This window comes from Hippocampus comes, unplaced genomic scaffold (assembly GCF_001891065.2).
Source record: "Hippocampus comes isolate QL1 unplaced genomic scaffold, H_comes_QL1_v1.1 scaffold317, whole genome shotgun sequence".
NCBI lineage: Eukaryota > Metazoa > Chordata > Actinopteri > Syngnathiformes > Syngnathidae > Hippocampus > Hippocampus comes.
This window is the reverse complement of record NW_017805531.1, coordinates 616,316-627,171: the sequence shown is the minus strand read 5'-3', so window position 1 is coordinate 627,171 and position 10,856 is coordinate 616,316. Positions and strand designations below refer to the sequence as shown.

The 10,856-nt window shown below is 48.2% G+C and overlaps 1 protein-coding gene across 3 annotated transcripts in view; it reads left to right on the top strand.

Annotated features, from left to right (window-relative positions):
* The window catches only part of dab1b (DAB adaptor protein 1b), a 40,885-nt gene that overhangs the window by 22,206 nt on the left and 7,823 nt on the right, over positions 1-10,856 (top strand). For all 3 annotated transcript variants that reach the window (XR_002169207.1, XM_019877974.1, XM_019877973.1), the window contains exons 3-7: positions 3,762-3,901; positions 6,383-6,481; positions 8,704-8,835; positions 9,211-9,330; positions 9,593-9,631. Coding sequence is in view for 2 of the 3 variants with exons in the window: in XM_019877974.1 (XP_019733533.1) it covers positions 3,762-3,901; positions 6,383-6,481; positions 8,704-8,835; positions 9,211-9,330; positions 9,593-9,631 (530 nt within the window). In the remaining variant the exon portion in view is untranslated. The remainder of the gene's footprint in view (positions 1-3,761; positions 3,902-6,382; positions 6,482-8,703; positions 8,836-9,210; positions 9,331-9,592; positions 9,632-10,856) is intronic.

The window sequence follows — 10,856 nt, the reverse complement described above, 5'->3', positions numbered from 1 at the left end:
GGGGGGGGTGGGGAGGGGGGAGCGCACAGAAAGAACGGCTATTATACACACGGCCGTGCGGCTCATCATAGGGGGGGACTATCTGCCCCTGACTTGACCACGTTAATCAGGGAGCGCTGTCTCAATCCACTAAGATGCAATTTAGATCCATATAAATGGAAATGGGGCGACCCAAATGGATGCAGCGCTCGCGGCAGATGTGAACGTGGCGCGGCGCAGGTGAAGGACACCATCAAGGACCAGGATGATGACACATACTTAGACAAAACATAGTAGGAGGGAGGAGAGATTTCAGAGCGTATGAGTCACGTTTCCATGCCGCTGCGCTGCCGTTCAACAAACAGGCACAGAACACAAAACGGGGCGTCGTCTCGGCGCTTCGTAAAAACCTGCATGTGATGTTTGCGTCGTTATGTAAAATGTGCAAGGTGGCTTTTGAAATGCACCGAAGGAAAATATTTTCTTTTGCTTTCAAGGAAGGCGTCTTGAACTTTGGCTTGATTTGGTCGGAATTATTGAGTTCATTATTTTTAAAAATCCTTTACTGCTGCAAATGGCGTACGACTGTGAAGTATCCCTTTAACATGCGGCTGTGTGAATAATCATTCACTCTTGGGTATAATATTCAGAGTAACAGTGCGGTGTCTGGAGAAAAGCCTCATGCATATTTGGAGCACGTCCACTCAGTTCAACGCTTGCGGTTTATTTATGTCTTTCGTCCGCATTAGCAGAAGGGAATTCATGAAATGAGGCTAATTGTTACTGTCCGCTAGTCAGCCTTCCAACTCCAAAAGTGTCACACAAATATATCACTAAGCTGCCCATATTTTGAGAAACGTTTATGCCCATGTGAACACGAGACGCAAATTACATGAGCAACCGTAGGCACTTTTGTGCTTCTAATTTGGGGACGGAATTTGAAAAGAAATACCGCATATGGATTCACATTGAAAAAGTGTCTCGCAGAGTCACTGACTCCGTTTTTCTCCATTTACAAATTGTCATCTGAGCTTTCAGAACAGAGGTTAAAAAAAAAAAAAAACGCACACCATCTGATGCGGAATTGGATACAGTATTGGCCAAATGTTTGCAAAAGTCGAACCCGATTGGCGAACACTCTCACATCATCAAGCTCACGGGCAGAAATGCTTGACTCCGTCTCCATAGCAACTGCTGCTCTCTCACTGTAATCTGTCCACTTGTGATGGGATCACCCAAGACGTATGTCAGTGGCAGGTACAAGCGCGAGCGTTTGGAGTGAGCGAGAGAGAGCGACAAGGGAGGCGTAGCAGCGTCAAAGACGCGCGGGCAAACCGACGCACGCCGATCCATCGCATCGGAAAGATAACTGACCTTAATTACAACCCCCTTTTTCATTTACCGCGATTCGATCATCACGGCGCGGAAAATCTTTGCGGCAAACCACGATCATATTTACTTTATTGATAGTGTAAACAATACCCTTCATTAACTCCGTAACTGTGCGCAATCCATCATTTAACCCTCCGTTAATTTTCGCGACAGGAGTCCGCTGCCCGTAAAAGTGTGTCCGTGTTTGCTGAGGCTTAGGAACGTGAATTTGGCTTGCGTGGGGGAGGCAGATGGCGAGGACGGATCCGCCTTCCTCAAACATCATCCGTTGGACATCTTTGCTACTGCTTAAGTGCTACCAGGTCAGCCAGGACGCGTCACGGCCGCTGCCATTTACGCAGAGACGAACTTGCGGATGTATGGCGTCGACGTCGTAAGAGAGAGCGAGGCACGGGGAGGCTTCGCCGTGGCAATTATGATTAGCCAGAGGGGGGGCGGTGTCATCTTAACGCGAGGCGACAAGCCGACACCGGTACATGCTCGCAGGGGGTCAAAGGTTAAGCTTCCTATCTGCCCGTTTCCCCACCCCATCAAAAAATTTGCCATTGCCAAGACCTCATATCTGGAGGGACACTTCTGACACTCCATCTGCTGCCATCTGTCCCCTCGTTGTCCCCATTCGAGTGTGGCAAGAGCGCCGATGAGAGACAAAGCCCTGAAACACGACGGAAGCGCTTGGCCAACTGTAATTCCTCTCTCGCCGCTCCTCTTCCGCAGCCAGTGTGCAGGCGATCGTAAAATTTGGTCGGAGCGTTTGCTGTCCAGCTGTTTAAAAGGGCCGGCGGTGTGGGCAAAGGTCTCGCTTTGTACTCCGAAACCCTTCAAACCGCCGGGACTTCCTCGTGGCGGGCTCGCGGTGCCGCGTTAGGATACACTTAAGATGCAGAGCAACAGTAGACAATACTCGAGGCGAGCCTCTGTCAGCCGCATCATGAGCGTCGGGGCTCGTGGGCCAGAAATGTTGTGAGGACCACTCAACCTTGGGTAATTGTAAATCCCCAAAAAAAAGACAGCGGAATATGTGTCACCACACACACACACACACACACACACACCTCGCAGCGTGTGAAGACATGAAACGGCATGCCTCACAGCCCTTTTAGTCTTCAAATAAAGCACACTCGCTTGTCTCGATTTGAAGCCAGAGCACGTTGCTCACGAGTTATGCCACTGTGTCAAGACTCTCATTCGGTATGCAAAGGCCTCGCTTGTAAATCTCTCCCGAAGTGTTATTAGGGGGGGGGGTGGAAACGGCACGGCGAATGCAAAGAAACAAATAGCACAGAACATCTGGTTGGAGCTCATCGGAGAGAGCCGCGCCGAATCTGACTGACGGTGTTTAAAATGTAACTGGAGCAGCATGCATTTTACAACGCATTACAGTATGAGTCAGTGAAATTGGGATGGGGCGCTTAATACTGTATGAATAGACTCGAGAATCCTTGTACCAAGGATTGTTTGAATCGGGAAGAGTTTTGAGCGTGTGCGTGACAAGTTGCGTTGGGTGGCGTCGCGGCCGTATTTAAGACGCGACGTCCTTTGGCGGAGAAACGAGTCTAAATTAGGGCGAGATTTGACATTCACTCGCTGAGAGACCTTAATGACTTTAGCATCATCGAGCCCTCCCCCCCAACGTTTGGAGGATTGCGCCCTCATGAATTAATGAGAGAGTGTGCATAGCCAAGACGAGCGCTTGCATTACAACCAAGTCTTTGCATTAATTTGACTAACCCAGATAAGTTCTTTTTTTTTTTTTTTTAAGAACAATTCTCTTCCGCAATTAAATGCAGAGATTGAGAGAAAGTGTCTCGTTAGCGTCAATCGCTTCTAATTTGGCGTTGGCGTAGAACCGTTTTGCACCCAAACGTTTTGCTCGTGACCTAGAACGGAGTGAGTGAAACGATCCGATTCTCCAAGGTGCCCGTGACCTTGAAAAATCTTCTCTGTGCACACGCGGAGGGGGGTCAGCGGTTGCGAAGAACCCCAAACAGGTTATGGGAAACCATTTTTCACGTTGATTAAGGCTTCGTTCAGACTCTGCAAACGACTAAATGAGAGTCAGTGTCATGTCGCGTGTCACTCATCATCAGCGTGGGTGACGGGGACAGAAAACCCGAGGCGATGTCGACACGCTCGCAAACCGGCGCGTCTCTGAATCCTGAATCCTCCACCCTGGAAGTCCCCGATTGGCGAACGTTGGGTCGGCCTTCGAAAGGCACCGACGGGAGCTTCGGGTGAAGACAGTAAAGCAATATTTTGCTTCATTATTTCCTCACTCGCCGCTAATTTATGATTCACTCTGCATTTCCCGTGTCCATAAATATTTATGCCGCAGCGGCCGACTCATGCATCCTGTCCTCTGCTTCCCTTTTTTGACTCCTCCGCAGCAGGTCAGGACCGCACCGAGACGGTGCTTATTAAGCGTTTCCGGGGAGATGGCGTTCGCTACAAGGCCAAGCTGATCGGGATTGATGAGGTGACAGCAGCACGCGGGGACAAGCTGTGCCAAGACTCCATGATGAAGCTCAAGGTACAGACTTTCAGGTCGCTTGCGTGTGTGCGTTCGTGTGCGTGCGTGTCGTTCAACTCTCCGCATCTCACTCGCCCCCGATTTGGACAAGAGATGTGTGAGCATGTCCGAATTGTCTCTTAAATGAGCAAAAGCACTGCCTTCTCACTCGCAATTTACGATTCGCTTCAGCACGCCGAAGAAGTGAACAGACAGAACAAATAACGGGCAGAGATCATTAGATTGTACAATGCGCCCCGCAGGATGGATTTCGTCTTGGTCAAACTCGCTGCCGCACGTCATTCGTCCCCGATAAAGCTTCTTCGATTTTCAAATTGGAGATGCATTCAAAGGTAAAATCGTCTCAAATGTTATTTTCCGTGCATCACCGTGCTTTTTCTTTGACCTCCGTCGCTCATTTCGTGTGATTTGATTTTATTCCGTCAAAGTGGCAATATTATTTTCTTTTTTGGGACTGTTTCAAGTAGTTCTGCAAATAATTCTGTTGCTGGAAGTGGAAAAGCCGCTGCAGACCTCCGTCCACCCCCAGTCGCTAAGTCTAATAAAACAACCTTTTCGCAGCCTGGATCTGACATTCCAGCATTTAACCTCGACATGACACCAGTCGCGAGCAGCCAACAGCCACAAGTCGTCAATACACAACTGCTATTATCTGGACTGGGGATAAAGACGGGGACGGGATCTCTATCGAGCCGCCTCCCCCCGCCGTGAGGCCTAATCCACCAAATGGAGAAGGCGATGGCTGATTGACAGCAGCGATCGACGATCCCGCTGGTCCGTGGCTTGTGCTGTTTGTCCGGGCCTGCCCCCATTGCAGCTCTGTGGAAGTAGAAACACCGCAGACAAGTTTTGGGCTAAGGACTTCCAGGGGGAATCCTCAGGCCAGCCACCGAACACAGTCTCTCAAATGTGTCTTTGCCGGTGCGATCTGCCTGGGTGACGTCACCAGGCAGCAGCTGCCCAGCAGGAATTCTCAGCAGATGCCCGAGACACATGACCGAGCTTCTCCCCCTATCTCCAAGCGAAAGCCCAGAAATCCTGCGGAGGAAAGCCATTTTGGCTGTCTTCTTGTGGTCACTCATCACAGCTCATGACCGTGCAAGTGGGTGAGGGTCAAGATATTCCTCCACTAGGGGGCTGGATCTCATCGCTGTGCTGATGAGGGCACCCTTTTTCCGAATTCGGACCATGGTCTCGGATTTGGATCCCAGCTTCCTCACACTTCTCCAATGAGAGTTGAACCACATCAACAGAACCACATCATTTGCATAAATCAGAGAGCCAATACGCTGTCGCCGACGTCCATGTGACGCTGCAGAGACACGTCAACAACATCAAGCCCACGACATCCGGGCACTTGAGAATCTCTGGATGGGTCTCATCCAGTCCCTCCAAAGCTTTTGAACCAGCTGGACGATCTAGCCCGCAGAGATATGGTAGAACAACCAATTTCTGAGTCCCCAGACTCTTCTTCCTCATAAGAAGGCATGTTGGTGGAATTGAGGAGGTTTTCTTTGTATTCCACCGCCCCCCCCCCCATGACCCACTACATCCAGACCTGAGATCCACATAGCTCAAGCCCTACCGTACACACAGTGTTTGATAGCACACCACAAGAGAGGGATTGCCGAATATAAAAGTGACAATAATCATAACCCAAGAGTGAAGCTTCGGTCCGGATGGAGAAATGCTTTGTGTCTCTTTTGCCTTTGTCGATTATAATGCAGATGAAAGAAATCCGAATGACCTGCATGTCAAGTAGGAGCTGAGCTGTAAAGTTTCCAGGTGACGGGAGGCTGATTCCAAATGAGCTCGACCGCTTGTTAATGCCACTGCGCTTTTGTCAAGACGTTAGGCAGGCCCTTTTCTTTTCTTCTCTTCCCTTTTCTTCTCTTGCCAACCTTTGTTCGATGAAAGACACATCAAGCCCACTGGTTGCGTCGAGAGGAACAGAGTGGAAATGTTAATAGTGTTTTTTTTTTCTTTCTTTTTAATTAGAGTTGAGCTGTTCCTGGGGGGGGGGGAAGAAAAAAACGGACTTCAAAGGCCGGCTCGGTTGTTCAGTCAGCAATACGTGAGAGTCGCCGGAGCGAACGGGCCGTTGCATTTTGTCAGCATTTACTGTTGTCAGCGAGCACTCACGTGTGTCACTCTGAAGTGCGGTAGACCCACGTCCAGAAAACTAGAAAAAAAAATGGGCACGAGAGGAGAAAAAAAGATTGCAATTATACATCCAACTCCCGGCACAAGGTGATGTGAATTCTTGCGAGGGTGATATTTTCAGAAAAGGCATCAGAAAGAACAAGCTGTCCTATCACACCTTGCGTAACCGCTGTCAACCCCCCGCCACCCACCCCCCAGTGTCCCTCTCAATCGCCCACTCACCTGAGAAGGAAGCTGCCGACCAAATCTCTTCGTCTCTCTCGTACAAGAACTCGTGCGCTTTCATCATCTCACGTCCATCCCTTTTATCTCCTGCAGGGCATGGCTTCCACGGCACGCTCCAAAGGGGAGCACAAGCAGAGAATCTTCTTGACCGTCTCTTTTGGAGGGATCAAGATTTACTGTGAAAGATCGGGGGTGAGTGTCAAGTCAGCCGTGGTCGATGCACGGGTATTTATTCATCGAAGCTGCACCGGGAGGGCTCAACCAGTTCGCTGTACTGGGAAGCGACTGCGTAGGACAGAAGTGTCCGAATGACAAAATTACAAATGGCAGAAATTAACTACAAACGAACAATTGCTTTCTTGACTGACTTTAGGGTGTCTTGAAAAGTTGCAGAATTTTAAAGTGACACTTTCATCCTGACATTTTTTTTTTTTTTTTTTTGTGTGGCCCCTCAAATTGAAAAAAAGGTTTGGAAACCCCTCGTGTAGGACATCTCGAGGGCAGATGTTTTCACACTTGACTACACAATGGCTTCCACATCCGCCATCTTGTGAGCTCGCCATAAAACAAAAGATCCTGCAACACGGGAGCGAGGTCATTCCCAATGTTATTCTGATCGTTTAGCTTTTTTTTAATCACCGGCTTCCTCAAACGGCAAAGCTTTCCAAAGAAAATCTTCTGGCGGCAAATGTTTGGCAAGAACTAATTGAATGAAACCGGTTGAACTTCTAGCGCAGTAAGAGCAACGCGATGCCCGGGGAAATACTTGAGATCATCGGGGCCCTGTCTGTCTGCTAATGATGCAGCACAGTGCAATGAGCAATATGATGCTAATGTTAGGAGACGGGCTGTTTCTACCTCCGTCTTGGCCTTCTTCCCCTTGGCGAGCTCACAGGCCTGCTGTTCCATTACGGGATGATGGAGAGGCCCGACTCAAGCACCCACCCGCCTCGCCGCCCCTCATCCTGCGGCAAAGTGTCAGCGAGATAGGCCCACTCTGCCTCATCAGAGCTAACTGATAATTAGCACGCCGTTCCACCCCTTAATGATCATTGCCACTAATACTAATTACGCTGCGGCTCCACCTCAGCCGTGCCGAACTTATAATTATGCGGCACTCGCCCCGACCTCCGTGCCACAAAGCCCTACCTCCGTACCTCCGTGATCACATCTATTTTGTATCTGAGTGATGTGCTAAATGGCGCGCCCGCCAACCAGCTCAGCACGTTTGACAAGCCTATTTGTTGTTTGGGAACTGCTGTCCCCTAATGCTCGTCATTTAATTCGCTGATTACTGGCGGTAAATAACACTTCACTCTCTTGAGTTATTATGTTCGGAAATGGGGGCTCGCTCCCGTGCAGGCGCGAAGCATTTGGATGGAAACGCTTTATGTAAAGCTGACATGATTCTCCACTGAATGGGGTCGTAATAGTTTTTTGTATTCGACATTAATTCAGACGTCGCTTGCATCGCTCCCTGCTGAATTTGTCGAATATAAAGCTGCTCCCCTGAGCCGGGGCTTATTCCTGCTAATAGGGCGGATGCAGGTGGGTGTGCATGGGTGACAGCTCCTAAAAAAAAATAAAAAAATTCTGTGTGTGTGTGTGTGTGTGTGTGTGTGTGTGTGCGTCAAGCATTTTTTTTTTAACCACCTACCATGTTTAAACTCACTCTCACTCAGCAAGTCACTTCAGTCAAGTTTCAAAATAACAATATTACATTGACATATATATATATGCCTACATTTTTAGGCAGCGCGCTATAATAGCGGTTAGCATGCGTGTTTTCTCTCAAGACTCCGTCTTCCTTCCACAGTCCCAAAGCATGCCTGTTATCCTCAATCAGGGGTCGGCAACCCAAAATGTTGAAAGAGCCATATAGGACAAAAAAAACAAAAAAACAACTATGTCCAGAGCCGCAAAAAAATAAAAGCCTTCTATAGAACTTACAATGAAGGAAACACATGCTGTATGTTTGGAGGAGAGTGGACTGTCTCAGAATTGTTTGTTATTCATTGCTTAGTTGTGTGTTCACAAACGCTCCCATAGAATTGATTTTGTGATTTCCTCTATTTTTTATAAAGCTCCAGGGAGCCACGAGATGCCGCTAAAGAGCTGCATGCGGCTCTGTAGCCGCATGTTGCCGACCCCCGTCCAAAATGAAGACACTAGACTGCCCGTAATATGAATGCGAGTGTGTAGGGTTGTTCGTCTTTTTGTGCCTTGGGATTGGCCGGTGAGTGCCCAATATTCAGTGCGCAACTCGTCGCACCCTGATCAGCTCGTGAACAAAGTGATGATTAGCGACGCGCGATACTTATTCTTCCCTCCCTGTAACATGTAAATAATGTCGCCTTTAAAGCGACAGACACATGGATGAGGCGAAACATTTGGTCTCTGCCTCCGTTGTCCAGGTACTCCAGCATCAGCATTCGGTCCATGAAATTAGCTACATTGCCAAGGACACCAGGGACCACCGGGCCTTCGGTTACGTTTGTGGAAAGGAGGGCCACCACAGGTTTGTCGCCATTAAGACTGCCCAGTCGGTGAGTATTTTGATGAAAGCGCTTGTTAACTCTTCTGCGGTCATTCATACTCTCCATATGAACACCGAATGGCTAAATAGCATCCATTTTCTGTAGCGCGTACCCTCAATTAGGGTCAAGAGGTGAGCTGGAGCCGATGCCCGCTAACCAAATGCTCCACCGAGCCACAATGAGATAGCTTTTATTTTTCCGATGTTTTGATTCTCTCAAAATATTAGAAACACCCTTCAACAAACTGCAATATGGTGGTTGACCACTTCAGTCCACATCGACAATTAATAGATTGTTAAATGAATGAATCGAAATCAATCGAATGAAGTGGATGACTCGGCATTTCTCACACGGTCGTCCTTCCTTTTTCACTCGTCTGCACAGGCGGAGCCTCTCATCATTGACCTGCGTGACCTCTTTACCCTCATCTACGACATTAAGCAACGGGAGGAGATGGAGAAAAAGGCCCAGAAGGACAAACATTGCGAGCAGGCCGTCTACCAGGTAGAACTGAAAAAGAATGTTGCGTTATGCAGCAATCCCTCGCGAGAACACGGTTCAGCTTTCGCGTCTTCGCTGTTCCGCGGATTTCTTTTCGTGCATTGTGTTTTGCATCCTGATCGGCGAAGGGACTGTAGACTAATGTCAACAAGTCTCCGCGCCTCATCGCCGCTCATCTTGCCCAATTTTCTCCATGGCAAAACTCTCAATGTCGACGAAACGTTTATAAAAAGTGTCGTGTGTCTTCTCTCCTCCTGCCTCGCAGACCATCTTGGAGGACGAAGCAGACGATCCCGTTTACCAGGTAGGTGCGGAGGCACACTTTGCAAGAACCTTCACGGCTTTCTCGCTGCGCTGCAGCTTCTCTTTCCCCCCCCCACCCTTGGCAATTCGAGAGTATTTGTTGACTTGATCTGGTCTCTGATCTGCTCAAATTAACGATTGAACCAGTTTCACCACCCGGCGACCCCCGGCGGACCATCTTTACAGACAGTTTTGTTCAACCATTCAACTTCCATTTGCCAGTGCGATGTTGTAAAACCATATTTCGTTTTTTTCTTTTGTTTGTTTGTTTTTCCTTCTGTTGATTTGTGTCAGTGTTGCAATTTCTTCCAAAGATTTGCTCTCAACCAGAATTGCGATTTCCCCCCTCTTTTTGGCTGCACTTGATTGAATGTTTTTGGTTTTCCTGCTCACACTGAATACAGACAACACTAACTCTTACTCTGAGCTCATACGTCCAAAACACCTCCCAAATCATCTGTTTGTTGCTCTTGAATATCTGCTTAGTCATTCATTTTGCAGCGTTATTTTGAAGTTGGTTGACAAACTCCAGCTATGGGGCCAGGGATTCAAAAGATTTTTTTTTTTTTTTACATATTCTACAGTTAACGATAACTATTAAACTTATCCAATCTAGAATCTTTTATAGCGCACAAATTGAAACTCTGGACTTTCCTAAAATTAGTCCAGCATTGGATTATAAAGCGTTCTTGCTTTGTGACCTTTTCCGATTATTCTAAGGAACCCCCCCAATTGAATTCAAATGTTATCTCATGCGGATGAGCGTGGAGAAATCACATCAGGGTCTCCTTGCAACTCGCCGTCGAATCGAAAACACGTTTCCTATTTCTCGAGCTGAGAAATACATTGAATAGCAACTGAGCCATCAATCTTTTCATCTGAGAAATGTTTTGCTTTGCCACCGAAGCTCAGGTCCATGACATGATGTAAACTCTCTTGCAGATCAGGCCGAATTCGTGACTGTTCAGAGCTAGTTTCTGTCAAAGATGCCTCATGCTTCTGTTGACCTCTGGTTACAACCTCCGCATTGCTATGAACTGCTACCTGACTTGATTATACTTGTGCTCTTTCCCCTTCCGACCTCTTTTTTTCTTTCTCTCCCAATGCCCCCCCGCCCCCACTCCGCTCTCTTCTGCTCCACTTTGTTTTTGACACCCTCCCTGGTCTCTTTTCACTCCCCCACTTGATACCCCCCCCCACCCCCTGTGCTCTCCTTTATTCTCATC